The following is a 23,807-nucleotide window of genomic DNA, read 5'->3' on the forward strand; positions in this document are numbered from 1 at the left end:
ATTCCAACTGGCAACCCTGAGCGGAGAGTCTACAGATAGTATGTTTATCAGGGACGTGCCGTCCATATAAGCAGGGTAAGCAGTGCTTACCCAACGAAAAAAGAAAAAAGGAAAATATTAAAATAAAAGTGCATGTAACCGTTTGTTTGTTTTCATTAAAAGAGTCGTATTTTAGGTCCCAGGGCAGCAGGAGTCATTCATTTTGACGTTGCATTTTTAGCGCCACCTGTAGGAGTAAAGCACTCCCTACTCTGCTTTGCATATAAGCACTCCGCTCTCTGCTTTCCCTCGCGTACATTCGATTGCGTGAAAATGTCTTTTTTGTTTTTTTCCGATGCCTCAACCCGCTGTTTAATGTGACCAGGGTAAGCATGCTTACAGCCAATCAGAGTAGGTCTTTCATTCCGATAAGAGCTACTGATTGGCTCTCATCACTTTCAAGTTCACTTAACATTTCACCTCTCGCCCAGCAGAATAGCTTATGCCAGCTAGCTCCAACGATCTAAATAATAATAATCAATAAGGATAACTTGCTTGATTTTGTGAATATGGACATTACTGTCAGCGACCTAAAGGGATTTCGTAGACTGGACTGGACTGGAAAAACACAACTACTGGCTAAAGGCCGCCCAGCCGCTCGCTCACCGATGTTCACACTGACCCAGAAAGGGAGAGTCGCCAGCGGCTACAGCAAGCCTGGTATGAGCGGTTTATATGATGTATATGATTCGCGAGGCTGGTGGCGATCTGTGCTTGTTTATATGGTTTGAGTACTTTGAGAGGGAGGGTCTGTGATGTGATGTCAAGTGCCTGTGTGACAAAGTGTGAAAAGAAAGTGTGTTGTGTTTACTATGGAGGATGGGAACGGTGTGTGTCTGTGTTGTGCGTGTGTGCGTGTGCGATGTTGAAACTGGACTTGTCTTGTAGATTTCAGTAGGTTGGCTACTTTAAAAGATCTTTGAACAATGAGCACCCCTGATATAGTCGAAACTGGCAACTGTTTTTTTTGTTTTTGGTAATCTGATCACAAAGTGACACTACAGTTTATTAGCGGGTTCTAGGGCATCAAAATTGCATTTCCTTGAAACTGCGTTCACTGATAGCGTGTATGTGTAATTACGTGTATTTCTATATCTTATGCTTACCCAATCTAAAAGCTCACGGCACGTGCCTGATGTTTATATCGCACTGCGGGAGATGCACACCACACTTTGATAAAATGTATAAACCTTTATTGTACTTTTAAAAAGATTTCGTATGTGTTTTTTGCATTGCAGTTGGGAGAGTTCTTTACATCAAACTATACAGTATACATGTAAATACTGACGAAATTATGTTTTACGTAGCCTAGCTAGCTTATTTGCTCCAACCAAGTTAATGGAAACACTCCACATTTCATGATTCCCATTTCTAAATTCGCTTAACTTTTATGGAAACACAACTAATGGGAGACTTGCGCTTGGGAAGATGCACACAACAGTCCTATTCTGGCAGGTAGTGATGAAACCTGTGGCAATCAGTGCAAATACTGACCCAGTTCTTCCAACTTAATCCTCCCTATTCAATGTTACGGACTCGGCTATAGTGTGTGGCTTCTTTGCCGTATCAACAATTTCGTCTACGAGGTAACTAGCCTCCAATGCTTTCTCTGAAACGTTGGCGCACTTCATCATTACCTGTTCTTGACGGCTATGGTGACTTTTCATCCGAACAAAATATTCAGCATCCTTGCTAGCTTGTGATCGATGATTTGTTGTCTCTCCCTCCCTCCCTCTCTCTCTCTCCCTCCCTCTCTCTCTCTCTCTCTCTGTCTCTCTCTCCGTCTCTCTCTGTCTCTCTCTCCCTCTCTCCCCCTCTCTCTCTCTCCCTCTCTCTGTCTCTCTCTCTAAACCCGTGGTTGTTTTTCATGACATGAAAAGGAGACCGCACGGCTTATCCAATGTCGTTCGTGGAACCGTCCCGACGCCCTGAGTGACGACGACGTCTTCACCGCCTTGCTTTTTTCTTTCCCCAGACGTCCCTCCGTCCCCTCTGTCCGTCCCTCCGTCCCCTCTGTCCGTCCACGACCGCTACAGCTCCCCCGCGGCGGGCAGCGCCAAACGCCGTCTGTTCGGAGACGACGGCCACCGCGGCATCACCCTGTCCCCCTCCCCCGCCAAGACACTCTCCTTCAGCGCCGGGGGGACCCTGAAGATAGAGGCCCCCACCGTCCTCACCCTCACCAACGGACAGCAGCTCAGCTTCCCTCTGCAAGGTAACACACACACACACACACACACTTCTTTACTGTCCTTTCCATGTCCACAGTTGCACATACCCTGAAACACACACACACACACACACACCCATACACAGTTACACACACCCTGAAACACACACACACACACACACACCCATACACAGTTACACACACCCTGAAACACACACACACACACCCATACACAGATACACATACCCTGGAACACACACACACACACACACACACAGTTACACATACCCTGAAACACACACACACACCCATACACAGTTACACATACCCTGAAACACACACACACACACACACCCATACACAGTTGCACATACCCTGAAACACACACACACACACACACACACCCATACACCCATACACAGTTACACATACCCTGAAACACACACACACACACACACACACACACACACATCTTTACTGTCCTTTCCATGTAATATATGCCATTTAGCTGACGCTTTTATCCAAAGCGACTTACATTGCAGTGAGTGCATACATTTCAGTATATATGGTCCCAGCGGGAATCGAACCCACAACCTAAGCGTTGCTAGCGCCCTGCTCTACCAACTGAGCCATGTCTACTGCCTACGAACTGTACCACCCTCTAACAGGTACACACACACACACACACACACACACACACACACACACACACACACACACACACACACACACACACACACACACACACACACACACACACACACACACACACACACACACACACACACACACACACACACACACACACACACACACACACACACACACACACACACACTCACACACACACACACACACACACACACACACACACACACACACACACACACACACACACGTGCACCCCTACACTCGCAATTACACACACCCTGCCCTGAAAGAGCTCACACGTCCACTGGCAGGCTGGTTGGCAGCCCTGCGTTGTTGCAGTATGTCCATGGTTGTGCAGTGTTGCTCAGGGGCTCAGGGACGCCCTCTACAGGGCTTCTGCAGTCACTGCAGCAGCTTTTCCACTACTGTTGTATGCCCTCTGAGATTGTAAAATGAAAAGCATGTTACAGTCAAATCTTCAATCACACCTTAATTGTCCCTCCTAAGACCTCTTCATCCCCTCTTACCCTCCTGTACAGTTTCCCTACTGTAAATAAAAGAAATAAATAGATCTAAAAAAATATAATAATCCTAATTCTTCCTTCTTATAGCATTATGACTGCCAATGGCCCCTGGCCCGAGCATAGGTGACTTTTTCTTACAATGACTGATGGACGTATGATTCACTCACTTAGATCAGTGGTTGTCAAACCTCTCCTCTGGGACCCCCGGCCGCTCCACATATTTGATCTGTTCCACCACCTGCTGACCTGATTCAACTAATCAAGTACAAAGCAATTATGATTCGTACTTGATTAGTTGAATCAGGTGTGCTCAGTGGTGGAACAGATCAAATATGTGGAGCGGCTGGGGGTCCCCGAGGAGAGGTTTGACAACCACTGACTTAGACAGACGTGTTTGTTGTAAGTGGCTTTTGGATAAAGGCTTCTGCTAAATGCCAAACGACGTCAACGTAAATCACACGGCGGTTCTGAGGTCTCTGTCTCTGTGGTTACGGTGCAGGTTTGAAGAACGAGATGGGTGGGATCACACTGATCCCGGTGCACTCTAGGAGCAGCCCCTCCAGCCCGGTCACGGCCCAGTACCTCCTGACTGCCTCCCCCGGCCGGCCCGGCCACGCCCTGCTGGCCCCCGAGCCCTCCCAAACCTCCGCCCGGCCCCGACGCACGGGCTCCTTAGCCCTGTTCTTCAGGAAGGTGAGACCCCCCTCACCCTCACCCTCACACCTGCTCCTTAGCCCTGTTCTTCAGGAAGGTGAGACCCTCACATTAACTAGAGCGAAATAATTTCTGTAGATGATTCGCAATGCATTCTGGGGCGAAGGGTCATGGCTCCGAATCAAACGTGCCCCCCGAATTTCTCTGTCTACGTCATCTCCATGGATAGCCCTCCCCCTTACCCCTAGCCCTCGATGAAAAATGAATTGAATTGAACACCACTACCCTAAACGTGAACGCGCAAAACGGAGCCGAAGGGATGAATTGGGATCGGGCCTTACACTCACTCCCTCACTCTCACCCACACTCACCCTCACACTAACCCTCACACTAACCCTCACTCTCACCCTCACACTAAGGGCCAATCCCAATTCACCCCTATGACTTCGTTTTCACCCCTATGGCTTGATTTGCGCGTTCACGTTTAGGGGGAGGGCTGTCCCAATTCATATTTCATCGAGCCATGGCTTCATTTCGAGGGCTAACTATGACTTCGTTTCGAGCGATTCCAGGACCAGACTAGCTTCGAAGCCATAGGGGTACGCTACCCCTTGATTCCAGGATGCATTGCGAATCATCTACAGAAATGTTATGTCGCTCTATTCAATGCGGAAATGTCATTTTACTTTCTCTGTAATTTTTCAATAAAGATTTGAAAAATTATGATAACCATTTTATTATCTTAGTTTAATGTCATTACAATGCATTATAGACCTTTTATTTATAACAAGCATAACCAAAAAATCGCTTTTATGTCGGTGCTGTGTCTAACGTTACAGTAACGCAACACTTCATGACAGTCGAGCATTTCGATGTACAATCATAAATCAATTATTACCTGTGGAGTTTGACAGCGGATGATGGTACACATATGTAAAGTTATCTGTCAAACGTTCGGCTGACTTGTACATGATGCACATTTTTACCTATTTCCATGTAGCGGCACCCGCAATCTAATCTGAGCAGTTGTTATTATGTAATATTATTAATGGGTTGTATCATTCATTTAAATGCATTATAGACCTTTTCTTTATAACAAGCACAACAACAACAAAACGTTATTATACCGATGTGCTGTGTGTCTAACGTTACAGGCTGCATGACAGTCGAGCATTTCAGAGATGTACAATCATAAATCAATTATTACCTGTGGCGTTTGACAGCGGATGATGGTACACATATGTAAAGTTATCTATCAAACGTTAGTTTAATGTCATTACAATGCATTATAGACCTTTTCTTTATAACAAGCATAACAAAAAAATCGCTGTAATGCCTGATCACTTCCATTAGACTACTAAAGCAAGACACCGGAGCACTCATATCTGCGCGTTTGTCACAGGCTGACAGTCACCCTGTTCCTCTGCCCCGGCAACTGACCCATAGAAATGTGCGCGATTAACATTTCAGAGATGTACAATCATGAAATAAATTGTGGTGTTTGACAGCGGATGATGGTATATTTAATGTAAAGTTATCTATCTAATGTTTTCTATCCACAGGCTGATATGTGCATGATAGGCGCGAATTCCCCCCCCCCCCCCTCGGTGGTATAAATTGTATTGCGGCATACCAAAACAACTCGCAATCTAATCCGAGCAGTTGTTATTATGTAATATTACATTTTGAAACCTAAGCAGTGGACTCATCTCTTTGCATTCTGAGTAAGTAAGACTACTTCTACTTAACCTGGACTACTTATAGTGGATACCTGTGTTGTTTATGAAGTTTAATAGTTTAAAGTTGTAAGTTGTTTATTAAGTGATAGTGTTGTAACTCTATTTTAAAAGACAAAGCCTGGCAGAATAACTCTAGTGAAACCACTAGCCCCCCTGACCCAAGTAGGTGCTAATCTGCAAGTAGGAGGAGCCTCTGTCCTGTATATATGGAATAGACCAGGGGACATTTGCCTCATACATTTTGAAACCTAAGCAGTGTCTCATCTCTTTGCATTCTGAGTAAGTAAGACTACTTCTACTTAACCTGGACTACTTATAGTGGATACCTGTGTTGTTTATGAAGTTTAATAGTTTAAAGTTGTAAGTTGTTTATTAAGTGATAGTGTTGTAACTGTCTATTTTAAAAGACAAAGCCTGGCAGAATAACTCTAGTGAAACCACTAGCCCCCCTGACCCAAGTAGGTGCTAATCTGCAAGTAGGAGGAGCCTCTGTCCTGTATATATGGAATAGACCAGGGGACATTTGCCTCATACATGCGACTAGTGAGAACACCTGTTGGCATTAGTGGTCGTTAGTGGGAGGGGCTACAAGCCTGCTAGTTGTTAGCAATTACTGAGTCTCCATTAATATCTGGCCTGTCTGAGAGCGACAGCCTCTGCGACAGCCTCCTGACACTAAGACTCCTGACAACAAGACAGGAGTCTATCTGTGGGAGTCAAGACTCATGACAACAAGACGGGAGTCTATCTGTGGGAGTCAAGACTCATGACAACAAGACGGGAGTCTATCTGTGGGAGTCAAGACTCATGACAACAAGACGGGAGTCTATCTGTGGGAGTCAAGACTCATGACAACAAGACAGGAGTCTATCTGTGGGAGTCAAGACTCATGACAACAAGACGGGAGTCTATCTGTGGGAGTCAAGACTCATGACAACAAGACGGGAGTCTATCTGTGGGAGTCAAGACTCATGACAACAAGACAGGAGTCTATCTGTGGGAGTCAAGACTCATGACAACAAGACGGGAGTCTATCTGTGGGAGTCAAGACTCATGACAACAAGACGGGAGTCTATCTGTGGGAGTCAAGACTCATGACAACAAGACGGGAGTCTATCTGTGGGAGTCAAGACTCATGACAACAAGACAGGAGTCTATCTGTGGGAGTCAAGACTCATGACAACAAGACGGGAGTCTATCTGTGGGAGTCAAGACTCATGACAACAAGACGGGAGTCTATCTGTGGGAGTCAAGACTCATGACAACAAGACAGGAGTCTATCTGTGGGAGTCAAGACTCATGACAACAAGACGGGAGTCTATCTGTGGGAGTCAAGACTCATGACAACAAGACGGGAGTCTATCTGTGGGAGTCCATCGAGGAAGGCCTGAGAGGAAGCCAGAAGCCAGGGTACTAAGTACCTTCTCTTCCAGTTGTTTGTAGTGTTGCTGCTGTCTTCTCTAGTCACTCCGGTCTACTGAGTGCGCTTAGCTACTCCTAGTTCTGTTGGTTCCTTAGCCCTCTTCCCCTCTACAGACTTTTGCCACAATGTGCTTTCTCCCTATCCCTGTTCTTCTGACACTCAGGAGGACACCTAGATGCTACATCCCCCCTCGCAAACCTTCCAATCTCATCTACCCACCTCTTTCTACTGACCATGACTTTATCGCCGCAGGCGGTCTCTGGAATTGCCAGTCGGCGGTCCGGAAAGCTGACGCTATCTCAGCTTATGCATCTCTTATGGCCCTCAATTTTCTTGCTCTCACTGAAACCTGGATCACACCAGAAAACACAGCTGCACCGGCAGCCCTCTCTGCCGCCTACTCCTTTTCTCATTCCCCTAGACCCTCTGGTCGAGGGGGGGGCACAGGACTCCTCATCTCGCCCAAGTGGTCACACACTGTCCTTCCCCTGGCACACTTGTCTACATCCTCCTTTGAATTTCATGCTGCTTTTGTCTCCTCCCCGGTCAAACTCCACATTGTCGTCATCTATCGCCCCCCAGGCCAACTCGGTGACTTCCTAGGCGAGATGGATGGCCTTCTCAGCTCCTTCCCGGATGATGGCACTCCGCTCGTACTATTAGGTGACTTCAATTTCCAATCTGAGAAGCGTCTCTCATCTGGAGTACTTGACCTTCTCCTCTCCTTCGGCCTTACCCTGTCCCCCTCTCCTCCGACTCATAAGGCAGGCAATCAGCTCGACCTTGTCTTCACCACATCTTCCCACACTTCCAACCTTACCGTTACCCCTCTTCCAGTTTCTGATCACCACTTTATATCCTTCTCCCTTCCCCTCAAAACTTCCTCTTCCCTCTCAGCCTCTAACCACTTACGACCCTCTCGTCGTAACCTACGTACCCTGTCCCCCATCACCCTCTCTTCTTCTGTCCTATCCTCCCTACCCTCTGTCGAATCCTTCTCCCTTCTATCCACTGATGCGGCATCCTCAACCCTCCTGTCCGCTCTCACCTCATCCTTCGACACCCTCTGTCCACTAACCTTGAAGCCAGCTCGATCCTCTCCTCGAGCTCCCTGGCTCTCTGAAACGCTACATGCTTGTAGACTAGAGCTCAGAGCAGCTGAGAGGAAATGGAGAAAAACTGGCCTTTCTGATGACCTTAACCTCTATCACTCTCTCCTTGCCAACTACGCCTCCTCGGCATCAGCTGCTAAAACATCCTACTATCATTCAAAAATACATTCTTCTGCCTCTAATCCTAGAAAACTGTTCTCCACTTTCTCTTCACTCCTTAATCCACCTCCTCCCCCTCCTCCTTCCTCCCTGTCCGCCGATGACTTTGTCACCTACTTTGAAAAAAAGGTGGACGACATCAGCAGCACCTTTCTCCCCCCACCGCTCCCTCCTCCCACTAACAATGCTAACACCCCTTCCAAACTCTCCCCTCGACACTCGATCTCTGGATTGTCATCTTTTCCCCCCCTCTCCCCCGATGAGATTCTCACACTTATCACATCAAAGCGGGCAACCACATGCCCTCTTGACCCCATCCCCTCCCCCCTTCTCCAATCCATTTCCGCCGACATCCATCCTTACCTTACCACCCTAATCAACTCCTCCCTATCCACTGGATCTGTCCCAGCGGCCTTCAAAATAGCCAGAGTCAAGCCTCTCCTCAAGAAACCTACCCTTGACCCATCATCTGTCCACAATTACAGACCTGTATCCCTTCTCTCCTTCCCTTCCAAAACCCTTGAACGCGCGGCATCTAAACAACTGACTGACTATCTCGGGAAGATGGATCACTTAGACCCCCACCAATCCGGCTTCAAGGCTGGGCATTCCACTGAGACTGCGCTCCTTGCTGTCACGGAAGCCCTCCACTCTGCCCAAGCTTCCTCCCTCTCCTCTGTTCTCATTCTCCTTGACCTGTCTGCTGCCTTCGACACAGTCAATCACCAGATCCTTCTCTCCATCCTCTCAGACCTGGGCATCTCTGGCACCGCACACTCCTGGTTTTCTTCCTACCTGGCGGGCCGCTCCTACCAGGTGACCTGGAGAGAATCGCTATCTTTTCCACGAACCCTCTCCACTGGAGTTCCCCAGGGTTCCGTCCTAGGGCCCCTACTCTTCTCCCTCTACACCAAGTCTCTTGGCTCGGTAATCTCTTCACATGGGCTCTCCTACCACAGCTACGCAGACGACACTCAACTCTTCCTGTCCTTCCCCCCGTCTGATGTACACGTGGCAACCCGTATCTCAGCATGTCTCGCTGACATTTCAACTTGGATGGCTGACCACCATCTCAAGCTCAATCTTAACAAGACCGAGCTCCTCTTCATCCCCGGGAAAGCCTGCCCTCTCCAAGACTTCTCCATCACAGTGGAGAACTCTACTGTAACCCCCTCCCTGACAGCCAAGAACCTTGGAGTGATCCTGGATAACCGATCCTGTGCGGAGAACATTGCAGCAACGGCTCGCTCCTGCAGATTCTTCCTCTACAACATCAGAAGGATACGACCATTCCTTACCAGAGAGGCAGCGCAACTCTTGACCCAGGCACTGGTCATCTCCCGCCTGGATTACTGCAATGTACTCCTGGCTGGGCTCCCCGCTTCAGCCATTAGACCTCTGCAGCTCATCCAGAATGCTGCTGCCCGGCTGGTATTCAACCTCCCCAAATACTCGCATGTCACCCCTCTCCTTCGCACCCTGCACTGGCTCCCGATAGCAGCTCGCATCAGATTCAAGACCCTGGTGCTTGCATACCAGGCAGCTAAAGGGACAGCCCCTGCCTACCTGAAGGAAATGGTAACCCCCCAAACCCCTGCCCGCTCACTCCGCTCCTCCACCTCGGCTGGCCGACTGGCCCCACCTCCTCTACACAGCAGTCGGGCTGCCCGATCACGTCTCTTCACAACACTGGCTCCCCGCTGGTGGAATGAGCTCCCCACGGCTGTCAGAACGGCAGAGTCACTACCCATCTTCCGTCGTAGACTGAAGACCCATCTCTTCAGGTTACATCTTAACTGCTCCTCCTGAGACATCTTCTGACCCTCACCACTACGTCTCCTAAAGACACCCGCTTTCCCCTCTACTGTGTCCCTAAGAACTTCTATTGCCCCCCTTGTACTGTTTCTCAGTTTCTCCACTAATATTAAAAAATATATATATAAATAAATAAAGGTTTAGTAGAAAGCGATAATAGGGAGAAGGTTTTTCCTTCTATCAGTGGCCCCGGGCCCGAGCTAGAGTACTCTTCCTGCAACGAATGGTGGACTGCTGATTCACATGCTTAGTATTCAAATGTATTGATTGTAAGTCGCTTTGGAATAAGGCGTCTGCTAAATGCCAAAAATGTAAATGTAAATGTAATATTATTGATGGATGTGACATTTTTTGATGGAGGGCAGTGAGCGGGAGACTCATCAAGGACATGTAGTTAATTAATGCAGTGGACAGCGGCTGTTTCTCCAGCGTTCCTGTCACTTCGGATTTCGGAACGTCATAAAATTAAATATGTAAGTCATGCATTTTTCCATGTTTCCCATTGATGGTATATGACGCTGTAAATGTAACTAAAGTTCAGCCGCGAAGTTGTTGCACTGTTGTCCTAAATCAGTGCAGACTGGCAGGGTAGGAGCACAGGTTTCATACAGGTTAGAGCGCCGTTATTCTGTCATGGTCTGACAATGAAGCATTGTTCTTTTTTATTTGATGACTTGTTTGATCGATTGATAGCGTAAAAGTGAAGTTGTGAATGAGTCGCGAGCGTCAATGCTTTTCTACGATATTCCTGATGACGTATCAGTCTTGAAGGGTTGTCCCTCTTCCACGATTTCTCAGGTGTGTTGATAATAAACGAAAAAAGATGCTTATAGCACACGCAACAGAAATAAACACAGCTGAAGAAGGCATTGCGAGATGTGAGAATTCGCCGGCAACATAACGCGTCACCCGTACCGCGTCTATTTAAACCACTGCTGATGACGTATCCGTCGTGAAGGGCTGTCCCAATTCATAGGGGTAGATTTCAACCCCTATGGCTTGTGGCTCTGTTCGAAGGCCTTGGCTTCGAATCGAGTCACACTCGAAAACGAGCCATAGGGGTAGAAAAGGGAATCGGGATTGGGCCTAACACTCACTCCCTTACACTAACCCTCACTCTCACCCTCACACTAACACTCACTCCCTTACACTAACCCTCACTCTCACCCTCACACTAACACTCACTCCCTTACACTAACACTCACTCTCACCCTCACACTAACACTCACTCCCTTACACTAACACTCACTCCCTCACACTAACACTCACTCCCTTACACTAACACTCACTCCCTTACACTAACACTCACTCTCACCCTCACACTAACACTCACTCCCTTACACTAACACTCACTCCCTCACACTAACACTCACTCCCTTACACTAACCCTCACACTAACACTCACTCCCTTACACTAACACTCACCCTCACACTAAAGCCTGGTACACGCATAAAGATTTTGAGAGAGACCCCACACATGAAGATAAAAAATCAGGAATTGAACAGTTTTGATCGTATTGTGTGTGGTGTGCTCCGATATACGACCACATGCATAAAGATCTGTCCTCCGACAGTCTGGAGTCTCGTCCCCCAAGCCAGAAATCTCGCGTAATCAGGGTAGTAGTACCCTGACTGACCTGTAGAGGCAGCCATGTGCTACAGGGGAAATAAAGTGCAGAAGAACGAAAAGAAGAAGACACGGCAGTCAGCTCGCTTCTTGATTGGCTACATTTCATTCCACGTCACAATCGGACTCGGGAGTTGTCAGTTTTGACCACAGACAAGAAGACTTTTGATCGTAAATATTGAACACGTTTAATATTTACGATCGTCGGCCATCCCGACCATTTTCCGAGCAGATTGTCGGGAGATATTGACTCTTAACACACCTCACACCACAGGATAATCTTGTAAGATAATCTTTAGAGACATCCGATAATCGGGCGTTTGCTGTCCTTGGTCGGAAGGGGGGAAATCGGTCCAAAATCGTCCAGATTATCTTTGTGTGTACCAGGCTTTACACTCACTCCCTTAGTTGCACTGAGCTAACAACACTCCCCCTCCCTCTCTCTCTCTCCACCTCTCCTTCTTCCCTTGTCCCTCCCCCCATCTCTAGGTATCTATTTTATTTTCTAGTGGACATTGCATTCATGGTCAAAATGTGCTCTTGTGTGATCGATTGGTTGATTAATGGTTGGTTAATGGTTGATGTGCAGGTGTACCACCTGGCCAGCGTGCGTCTCAGGGACCTGTGTGTGAAACTGGACATCTCCTCGGAGCTGCGAGGGAAGATCTGGACCTGCTTCGAGCACTCGCTGGTCCACTGCACCGACCTGATGAAGGACCGACACCTGGACCAGCTCCTGCTCTGTGCCATCTACGTCATCTCCAAGGTCTGTCTGTTTGTCTGTCTGTCTACGTCATCTCCAAGGTCTGTCTGTTTGTCTGTCCACGTCATCTCCAAGGTCTGTCTGTCTGTCTACGTCATCTCCATGGTCTGTCTGTCTGTCTGTCTACGTCATCTCCATGGTCTGTCTGTCTGTCTGTCTACGTCATCTCCCAGGTCTGTCTGTCTGTCTCCGCAGCAATCTCTCTCTCTCTCTCTCTCTCTCTCTCTCTCTCTCTCTCTCTCTCTCTCTCTCTCTCTCTCTCTCTCTCTCTCTCTCTCTCTCTCTCTGTGTAGGCATGTCTCTGTCTGTCTACATCATTTCCAAGGTCGGTTGGTCTGTCTGTCTGTCTGTCTACGTCATCTCCAAGGTCATTTTATGGAACCAGGGCTACTGTGGGGAAGATGACTGACCCTCTCAGTGTGGGGGGGATGTTTGACAGTTGAAATGGAAGCCATTCTATTGACGACAGAAGGAAAGAGCTAGTGTGTTTTGTCTTGAGATTTCAGTGTTCCGTACATGTGGTGTTACGCCATCCTTTCTGTTGTAGATCTCAAAGGAAGGTCACACCTTCCAGGACATCATGAAATGTTACCGCAGTCAACCACAGGCCAGCAGTCACGTGAGTAACACACCTCCCGGGAAGCTTTTTAACATGACGTCCCTTTTCCTTGTTTGACTTTAAAAGAAACGTTTTTCTCAATACGGTTCGCCCGAGAAATTTTGTTAGGACGAGGGATGTGTTCTTTATGGTCTGTGTGTGCGTGTGTGCGTGTGTGTGTGTGTGTGTGTGTCCTGCAGGTGTATCGTAGCGTTCTCCTCCGTCCCGGCGCCAGAGAGCAGCCGTCAGATGAGAACATGGAGGTGGACCCCGGAGCATGTAAGAACCACCACAAACCCAACAACCTCAGCTGTATTACCACAAACCCAACAACCTCAGCTGTATTATTACCACAAACCAACAACCTCAGCTGTATTATTACCACAAACCAACAACCTCAGCTGTATTACCGGCTTCATGGTCCTTGACCCTGTGACTTTTGTAAACCTGTGTCTACCGGTGTGCCCCCCCCCCCCAACTGTCTTAACCTCAGCCGCAGAGAAAGCCAATCAGGACCACAGAGAGGACGGCTCCAACCTGTCCGGAGAAGAGCGCGGCGACCTCATCCAGTTCTACAACTCCGTCTACGTGGTGAAGATGAAGAGCTTCGCCCTCCGATACGCCGCCCCCAGCACAGACAATCGGGTACGGACTCCAGCAAAAAACACAATGTAGAAATGTTTAGAAACCCACCTAACTCATGGGATTCAAGGGTTTGAATATTTCAAGGCGTTCCCGTTTTGATTGAACATGTCTGTCGTTGTTCAAACAAACACGGCCAGGGGAACAGTGAAGCCCCACGTAGATGTGTGTTTGAGACGGTTTGAGCCTCTTCTGTGTGTCTGAGTGTTTGTGTTTGTGTTTGTGTGTGTTGTGTTTGTGTGTGGCGCAGATGGAGGCGCCTCCCCTGTCCCCGTTCCCCTCGGTGCGCGCCCAGCCTCTGTCCCCACGCCGCATCTCCCAGAGACACTCCATCTATGTGTCTCCTCACAAGAACGGAGCCTGCCTCACGCCCAACTCTGCCTACACCTACAGGATCAACGGCAGCCCCTCCAAGGTGCTGACACACACACACCCACGCTACTCTCCTGGCGTAGGGGGGTGATGGGGAACTTTCATTAATCATTTTTGACTGGTTGCTCTATTTTAGTGGATAAGAATGAAATAGTTTTTTTTGTGTGTGTTTCTGAGATTGGTTCACTTGTCTTGGGTGTAGCAATTCTAATGCCATAGTAATATATGACAAAGATGTTCAAGAAATTGAATTGTGTGTGTGGGGGTTTGTGTGTGTGTGTGTGTGTGTGTGTGTGGGGGGGGGGGGGGGGGGGGGGGTTGTGGGGGTGTTATTTTCCTCTGCTGACTGGTTTCCCTGCTCCTCTCTTCAGGAGCTGACAGACATCAACCAGATGATCCGGCAGGGCGGGGTGAGCAGGAAGAGAGCGTTCAGCATGGAGGGAGACTACTCCGCTGAGTCCCCCACCAAGAGGGTGTGTCCCGAGAGCGAGGACGTGCTGCTCAAACGGCTGCAGGACGTGGTCAGTGAGAGAGCCCATCACTGACCAGCCCCCGAAACCTACATGGACCCCACAGATCCCTCTGGACCCACCAAGCTCCGTCAGGCCCAATCATGTCCTCTGCAGGGGTTCCTTACATACATACAGCCGTCAGTCTGGAGATTCAGCATTCTTGTACATTTTGTGCAAGAAGGCTTTCCTTTATGTAAACATTTTTAAACCATGTTTTGCATATTTGGTTATAAACCAAAACCTGAGTTTGCATATCCTATTAGATTGTTCATGCACATTTATGGATGGCAAAATGTTTTTTTTTGCTGTTGAATTGAATCAGCAACAGTGAACCTTTGGCCTTGTGTATAGCATTGTGAAGCAATACAAGCTGTTTCATCACCTAGAGGGTTTTTTCTGGTTTTAGTCCTGCCTGGATTATGGCAGCAGACTGAACTGTTTCTTTGTGTCTTGCTGCTCATTTTGGCAGCATTTTTGTCTAGATGTGTAGTATCTACACATTTTAATTTGTTGGTGTTATTTTTTATGTAAAAATGCTGAATTGTGTAACATCAGTGGTACTATTTTTATATGAGCTCCTTGGTTTTAACATTCACAATTTAACTCAACAACATGTTAAAGCTAACATTAACTTTCCACCAGCACATCAAATTTATTGCGTTATTGCTATGCTGAAGTCTTTTTTTATATAAAGAGCTCTTGCTATCAAATAATATTTGCTAGCAGCAGTTGATATTCTGTTGTTACAACAACACAGTTTAGCCAAGTCCTCATGATGTTGTACATGCCATGTGTCTGCCTTGTCTTGTCATTATGTGTCTCACCTTTTCTGAAAGAACACTGTCAAACCACCATCTGTATTATATTAACACATTTGTTATTCTCATATACAGTTAGGTCCGGAAATATTTGGACTGACACAATTTCCATAATTCTGGCTCTATGCCACCACAATGGATCTGAAATGAAATGATCAAGATGCAAACAAAGTGCAGACTTTCAGCTTTAATTTAAGGGGTTGAACAAACATTTTGTATGAAACATTTAGGAATTGCAACCATTTTTATACACAGTCCCCTATTTTCAGGGGCTCAAATGTAATTGGAAAAATTAACATCATCATAAATAAAATTTTCATTTTTAATACTTTGTCGAGAATCCTTTGTAGGCAATGACTGCCTGAAGTCTGGGTTTCCTCCTTAGTGATGCTTTGCCAGGCCTTTACTGCAGCTGTCTTCAGTTATTGTTTGTTCCTGGGTCTTTCTACCTTTAGTTTTATTCAGCAAGTGAAATGCAAGCTTGATCGGGTTGAGATCAGGTGATTGACTCGACCATTGCAGAATACTCCACTTCTTTGCCCTAAAAACCTCCTGGGTTGCGTTTGCAGTATGTTTTGGGTAATTGTCCATCTTTAATGTGCGCGTCATCCAATCAACTTTGCTGAATTTAGCTGAATCTGAGCAGACAGTATGTCCCTAAACACTTAAGAATGCATCCAACTGCTTCTGTCTTCTGTCACATCATCAATAAACACTAGTGACACGGTGACATTGGAAGCCATCCATGCCTATGCCATCACACTTACAGATGATGTGGTATGCTTCGGATCATGAGCCATTCCAAGCCTTCTCCGTAGTTTTTTCTTCCCATCAGTCTGGTACTGGTTGGTCTTAGTCTCACCTGTCCAAAGAATGCTGTTCCAGAACAGGGCTGGCTTTTTTAGATCTTCTTTTGCAAAGTCTAATCTGGCCTTTCTATTCTTGTGGTTTATGCATGGTTGCACCTTGTGGTGAACCCTCTGGATTTGCTCTTGTGAAGTCTTCCCTTTATGGTCGACTTAGATAATGATATGCCTACCTCCAGGAGACTGTTCTTCACATGGCTGGATGTTGTGAAGGGGTTTTTCTTTACCATGTAAAGGATCCTGAGATAATCCATCACTGGTGTCTTCTGTGGACATTCAGAGCTTGTTGTGGTGCCAAGCTCACCAGTGGCTTCTTTTTTTTCTTTTGGCTTTGGCCACTCCTAATTTTCCCGCTATCTCGGATGGATTTTTGTTTGTTTTTGCAGCCTAAGGACGACCTGTTTCACTTGCATTGAGAGCTCCATTTGGGATGTGAATACCTTTTAATTAAAGCTGAGAGTCTGCACGTTAAGTCCATATTCATTATATAACTGTAACTTGAATATGTTTTGGTATACAGCTAAAATAACAAGGATTCTGTAAAAAGTCCAAATATATATGGACCTAACTGTATGAACTGATCTTTTGGATCATGCTTATCAATGAAAACTTTCAAATGAATTTGTAACTACTGTACAATCGGTCACTGTTGTACAATAAAACTTTGATATGTAGTGTGTTTTCTTTAATGTCCTTGAGACCTGTGAGTTTTTAAAACCTTGTGAAGAGAACAATCCTGGGGCATCTATCCAGTTAGACTAATGGTTAAACATTTTGGTTTCCAACATTTTGAGTTGTCAGGAAAACTGTTACGAAATGCAACTATAGAACTGCAACTTTTTAATACTGTTTGTTACACAGTAAATTGGTGCAATGATGTATTTGTTAATGTATTTGTTAATACATGTTGATGGAGATGAGTAGTTAACTCCCACTAGATGGTGCCAGAGGAACATACATTCAGTTAATGCTTTACAACTGTCTGGACCACTTAGACCTCCAGTAGAGTTCAGATGGAGCTCCTTCCTCCTACGGCATGGTGAGGTGTTGGCCTTTTCTCAAACTCCATTTTTCACATCCTTTCCTCCGTCCTCCACTTGCTGCTTCTCAAAATGCCGTGGAGGAGAATATCTTTCCTCCCCTTAGATATTCATTTAGATATTCCCCTCCAATGTTTTGTGAGAAGCAAGTGGAGAATGAGAGGAATCAAGTTTCTGACCAAACTTGATGTCTGTCAAAGAAAGGGTAGATAACCTTTCCATAACACTTCAGAATACGACTCCTGTCCTCTGTCCAGTGAGGAACCTAGATCATTTTCCACTGATGTGTTTATAATCATAGAATTCATTTATTGCCCTGCAATCCACTTGTCAGTCAATTGTTGGAATTTGGTATTTTATGCTCTAGGCAAGGGGTCAGCCATAGATATAGAATAGATGGCGACCCTGGAGCAATTAGGGGTTCAATGCCTTGCTCAATGACACCTTGACACGTGGCCAGCCGGGGTTCGAACCGCGGAGCTGCCGAACTTGCGATCATGAGACGCCGGCTCTACCTCCTGAGCCACAGCTGCCCCGTGTTCAGAAGGACTTGAGTAAAGAATGGGGCGGAGTCATGTTCCTAACAGGCACCTGTAGACAGCAGGAGTCATGTTCCTAACAGGCACCTGTAGACAGCAGGAGTCATGTTCCTAACAGGCACCTGTAGACAGCAGGATCACCTGGCACCTGTAGACAGCAGGATCACCTGGCACCTGTAGACAGCAGGATCACCTGGCACCTGTAGACAGCAGGATCACCTGGCACCTGTAGACAGACAGACAGTGAAAGGGATCATTACAGGGGTAACTTTTCATTTATATATCACATCCAGGGCCGATCCTAGGCATTTAGGTGCCCTAGGCGAGAGTATGATTTGATGCCCCCCCCCCTTTTTTTAGGGGCGCTACCACCACCACATTAAGCCACCAGTACTGCCTCATCACCACCCACACATTCAACAGTAAAAATATGGACAACAATGGTTTCAAGACAAAAATAGACTACTACTGGCTGAGACATATTTTCATAGAGACATGAAAGTCATAGAGACAAAATCATTGAAATGTAAAAAAAAAATAGATTTGTATTTTTTTGGGGGGGGGGGGGCATTTGGCGCCCCCCAGCCATTTGGCGCCCTAGGCGACTGCCTAGTTCGCCCATGCCTAGGACCGGCCCTGATCACATCCATGTATTTATCTTAATATATCATGTACAATGAAGTTGACAATGAAGTATTTGACGAGCAAGGTATTTGACATTACAATCATTATCATACCTTCACAGTCATCTTACTCATTTTGAGATAGTGGGCAAGAGCAGAGAACTTCAGACAAGAGGTCTTCATGGGTCTACCCTAACCTGACCCGGGACCCATTCAGTTAGGATCTGTGGTAGATCTTCCATTACGCAGGTTTAACCAATTAAATCTTACCACGTTTCCTCTGTGCCGAGTCAGCTCGTTTGGTTGTAAGTGCCCCTCCGATTCTCTAAATGGAGCTCTTTTCTCAACCAATCCCAGGGATGAATCTCAAAGGTTTTCTCTGATTCCTTGAATCCTTTCCCCTTTCTCCATTTCGCCCCTCTGATCATTGCCTCACATGGGTTTTGAGAAGGAGGCAAGAGAGAGGATGGAAGGAATCATTGAAAAGTATTTTGAGATCCCTAGTCTAGGGAGTGGCAGTCACTGTGACAGAGGAGCTAGAGGGGAGCTTGTCTTTGAGCCTGAGCTGCGGGGGTCTGAGGAGAGAGAGCTTTCAGAGGCAGACTCACTGCTCTGACACAAAGCATCGATGTGGTGGCAGTGCCTGACAGAGAAGAGGATCAACAATCAGATCCCTGCTACTGTTGATAGGTAGCGCTAATGGAGAATACTTTTTGTCAAACGTTATTCCGAAACCGAGATGGGTTATAAGAGTAGGCCTATTTCAGTTCTCGTATTCTTGTAACCTAAGTATCATACGTTTCAAAATGGAAAGTTCCTAGGAGGGATAGAGGCCAGTATGGAAGAAGATATATAGTAGAGGCTGTTAGACCAAAATATAGCGCGTTGACTTCAGTTCATGCAACAAATGTCCCCTTTGGCATGCAAGTACCTTAGGGTGATAGAAAAACTTTTATCCAAAGACACAAGTGAGATCTGCTTTTGTTTTCAAAATGGCCGCCAACAATACATCAGAGCCCATTGGCAATTACCACACCCCATATATTTGCTACTGTTATAGCTATAATTACACATTTGGTGTCAAACTGTACATTTGTGCGGTCAGAGAATCCAATTAAATACGTTTCAAGGATGAAAATCCAATATTTTTCTTCTTACCATGACAATCTGGGGTAAAATATGCCCCAGATCGTCAAATCTTTGAATTTCATTAAAAAATAAGTGTGATAAGGTGATTTTCCAAATATTTTATTTTAAATAGTTTTAAGAGGTCCAGCTACTTGCATAATGTTACATGTGTCCTTTAGTAGCATTATATTTAGACTAATCAGGTGCAACCTAAGCAAGTTACAAAGGAGTTGGTGGTGGATTTTAGGAGGAAGAGAAGGACCCCAGCCCCCATCACCATCAAGGGGGTGGAAGTCGAGAGGGTGGACTCCTACAGGTACCTGGGAGTACAAATTAATAACAAACTGGACTGGACTGACAACACCGAGGCTCTTCTCAGGAAAGGGCAGAGCAGACTGTTTTTCCTGAGAAGGCTGAGGTCTTTCGGTGTCTGCAACAAGCTGCTGCAAATGTTTTATCAGTCGGTGGTTGCCAGCGTTCTGTTCTTCGCCGTGGCCTGCTGGGGTGGAAACATCTGTGCCAGGGATGCTGCGAAGCTAAACAAACTGCTGAAGAAGGCCAGCTCTGTGGTGGGGACCGGGCTGGACAGCCTAGAGGTGGTGGCAGAACAGAGGATGGGGAAAAAACTGGCGGCCATGCTGGCCAATCCCTCCCACCCGATGTACTGCGAGCTGGCAGGGATGAGGAGCAAGTTCAGCCACAGATTTGTTCTCCCCCGTCAAAGTACAAAAAGATTTGGACAGTCCTTTATTCCAGCTGCACTCCGACTCTACAACCAGGCCCTGCAGGGTGGGGGAGACCTGGAGATGGAACTTTTGGAACTTTTTACTTATTGAGCCTGCACTGTTTTATGTATTTTATTGAATGTTTTTCTGTTTTCTGTACTGAATGTTTTCTGCCCTAACTGAGCTGTTTGACAACAAAATTTCCCCATTGGGGACAATAAAGGTTTTCAATCAATCAATCAATCAAGTTAATGTGCACCAGTGGCTGTGACAAATGTTCCAGATGTGCCAAAAATGTTGAGATGACAGAAATTTGAGATGAACACATGAGGTTGGTATAACTTTATTATTGATTACAGACCTTTCTAATTGTTAGCTAACTAGGTATAGCTAGTAGTAGTAGTATAGGTAGCAAGAGTATCTCCCCATGAAGCAGGCTTACAGGTTCCTATACAGGTTCCTTCTCAAATTTCTGTGAAGCAGATCCGATCCCTCCCATGCTAAGATCATTCCTACACATGCTTCTTGATGGATCAGGTATTGATCAGCCACCTCCTGGACCTGAGAAGTCCCAGGTTGCAACATCCACTGGGCAGCAAATCATTTTCAACTCCGTAAGACACAGATCCAAGAAGCCTGACAGTGTTTCTCAGCATAAAAAAGAGAAGGAAACGCCAGCATGGCAATGAAACTACACCTTCAAACTGGCAGCAGACATCTGGTGGAGGCCATGCATAATCGAGGACTATGTGTGTCATATCACCGCTTGGAAATATACAGCACATACATCGCCAATTCAGTGATTAATCACTGGGAACAGATTGGTGTGGTACAAGAGCAGCATCAGCCCTCCATGGAACATGCATCAGCATTCAGCAGCACTTCTCTTCAGAGAGCCACTTCTCACTGACATCCTAGATCCAGCTATGATGGGGAAGAAGGGTGTGAAAACCTTGACAGCTTGCTACACAACCATGGATCTAGATGTTTCACTGCCAACTGATGAGGTCTTGTATGTACCTGCCCTAAATATAATTAAGAGAGAGAAGATGCTGTGGAGTGTGTCTGGAGACTGGCTGGAAGGCAGTGGATGGACCACAGTTCTTACCAACAGTGGTATCTCACTAGTGGCAAAGCTCAGTCCTTCATTGGTGTTCACCACATCTGCAGAGCCCGGTACATGCATCAGGTGTCTGTAGCTGCTCTCTATGTGTTCATGAAGCAGGCATATGATCAATACGTGGAGAAGGCAACAAATGACAATGAAGAGCTAAGGGGCCTCATCCCTCTGCCCTTTGATGAATGGCTCAAGATGCAGTGTGCCTCACAGCCCCAAGCACATTACTGGTTCAAGTCTATGGAGCTGGATCTTCTCATTCTTCAGGTAAGACATGTTCACGTCACACTCACTCCTTTAAACAATTATTATATTCTTTAGTCAAGAGTACAGCTCCTCCACATTTTCCTAGTGTTTCATATAAAGTACTTTTGTAAGTAAGTTTGTCATGTCCTGTCGCTCAGCAAACATCTCCCTCTACATGGAGACACTTGATTCGCTGATGCACTGATCGGTATTTGCACTGGATCATACCCACTATGCCCGGAACCTGCCCATCCATCTCCACAATATGGCAACACTAGAAGAACGACATCCTGCTCTGTTTGTGGAGTTCCAAAGTGGTCACTTCATAGGGCAGAAGTCAAGGCGAACATTGTCCATGATCCCTCATGACCAGATGCATGAGCAGCTCATTGATTGGCTCAAGAATCATGGTGGCGTCATAGAGAACCTGGATGACCTAGACACAGTTCGCCGAGAGCAGATTGTTCGCCCTGAGCTGGCACGCCTAGTCCGTACCCTAAATTTGAGGGTACAAAGAAGTCAGAAGAACAGAGGCACCATGAACAGTATCCAACATTTCAAGCTGTCTACAAGGTAATTTTCTGATTCATTTCAAATTGGCAGGTAGTCTTGATTTGCAGTACTAGGTACTATTCGACTATGTGGTCGACAATGTAAGGGAGGTGAAGGACATCGGAATGAAGCGATACAGTGTTTGTGGATAAGCGGGTCAGGTCCCAAGAAGAGGCATTCACTGCTCCCAGCTTGATCCCAAGCTGAAGTTGTTCATGGCTCCACTTTCCCAACCACACAACAAATACAACAAATCAGAAGTGGCTATTGTGAAGGACCAACAAGCAAAAGTGACCCAACTTTTGTTGGCTGTTCATTCTGGTCACAAAACCAATGAGGCAGTATTCTCACATGAAAGTTCTCCCCATCCACCTTCACTCACTCATCCACCTTTTACGCACTCAGGAAAACAGGAAAAATGCATCATGGAGCCAAGAGTGAGATTCTAGATTGCATTTTTCCCAGAGATCTCCAAAACCACAGACCAGTGACAACTGCAGCTGTGCTGGATGGTGCTGTGCCTGTCCAAATGCTTCGTACTGGAAGTGCCGTGACCATTGGACACTACTTTACAGATGTGTTTGCACCGTACATCCTTTCATGGTTTGCTTAGGTTGCACCTGATTGGTCTAAATATAATGCTACTAAAGGACACATATACAATTATGCAAGTAACTGGACCTCTTAAAACTATTTAAAATAAAAGATTTGGAAAATCACCTTGATTATTAAATATTATTATTTTTCTATGGAATTTGCATATTTTAGGCAAGGCAAGGCAAGGCAAGGCAAGTTTATTTGTATAGCACATTTCATACAACAGGGGCAATTCAAAGTGCTTTACATGCATTATTTAAAAATACAGCAAGAGGAGCATAAGAAAATAAAAATTACAATGAATAAAAGCAAATATAAGAAGTAAATAGATAAGACATTTAAAAAGACAATAGTTAATGGAAAAAAGACATTGATAGAAGTGTTTGTGTTTAATCATAACTGGTGCAAAACATGAAGGTTTTTAGCTTAGATTTAAATATTTTAAGGGTTTGATTTCTTCAGGGAGTTTGTTCCAGGAGCATGCAGCAGCGTGACTGAAAGCTGCTGCACCGTGTTTTGTTTTTACTCTTGGAATTATTAGCTGATTTGTCTCAGCTGACCTTAGGGACCTTGTGGGAATATAGGGTGGGAGGAGATCTGATATGTATTTTGGTCCAAGACCATTTTGTGATTTGTATGTAATTAGGAGGATTTTGAATTCAATTCTCTGAGAGACTGGTAGCCAGTGCAGGGATCTCAGGATTGGTGTAATGTGTTCAAATTTCTTTGTTTTTGTTAGGACCCTAGCAGCGGCGT

At 46.1% G+C, this 23,807-nt stretch overlaps 1 protein-coding gene across 1 annotated transcript in view; it reads left to right on the top strand.

Annotated features, from left to right (window-relative positions):
* rbl1 (retinoblastoma-like 1 (p107)) overlaps positions 1-15,067 on the top strand; it is a 33,043-nt gene extending 17,976 nt beyond the window's left edge. The window contains exons 15-22 of the mRNA XM_080545572.1: positions 2,015-2,254; positions 3,884-4,077; positions 12,503-12,679; positions 13,224-13,295; positions 13,475-13,586; positions 13,768-13,919; positions 14,167-14,331; positions 14,660-15,067. Coding sequence (XP_080401698.1) covers positions 2,015-2,254; positions 3,884-4,077; positions 12,503-12,679; positions 13,224-13,295; positions 13,475-13,586; positions 13,768-13,919; positions 14,167-14,331; positions 14,660-14,833 — 1,286 coding nt within the window. The 3' untranslated portion in view covers positions 14,834-15,067. The remainder of the gene's footprint in view (positions 1-2,014; positions 2,255-3,883; positions 4,078-12,502; positions 12,680-13,223; positions 13,296-13,474; positions 13,587-13,767; positions 13,920-14,166; positions 14,332-14,659) is intronic.
* Positions 15,068-23,807: the final 8,740 nt, after the last annotated feature.

Source organism: Nansenia antarctica (genome assembly GCF_963989245.1).
Source record: "Nansenia antarctica genome assembly, chromosome: 15".
NCBI lineage: Eukaryota > Metazoa > Chordata > Actinopteri > Argentiniformes > Microstomatidae > Nansenia > Nansenia antarctica.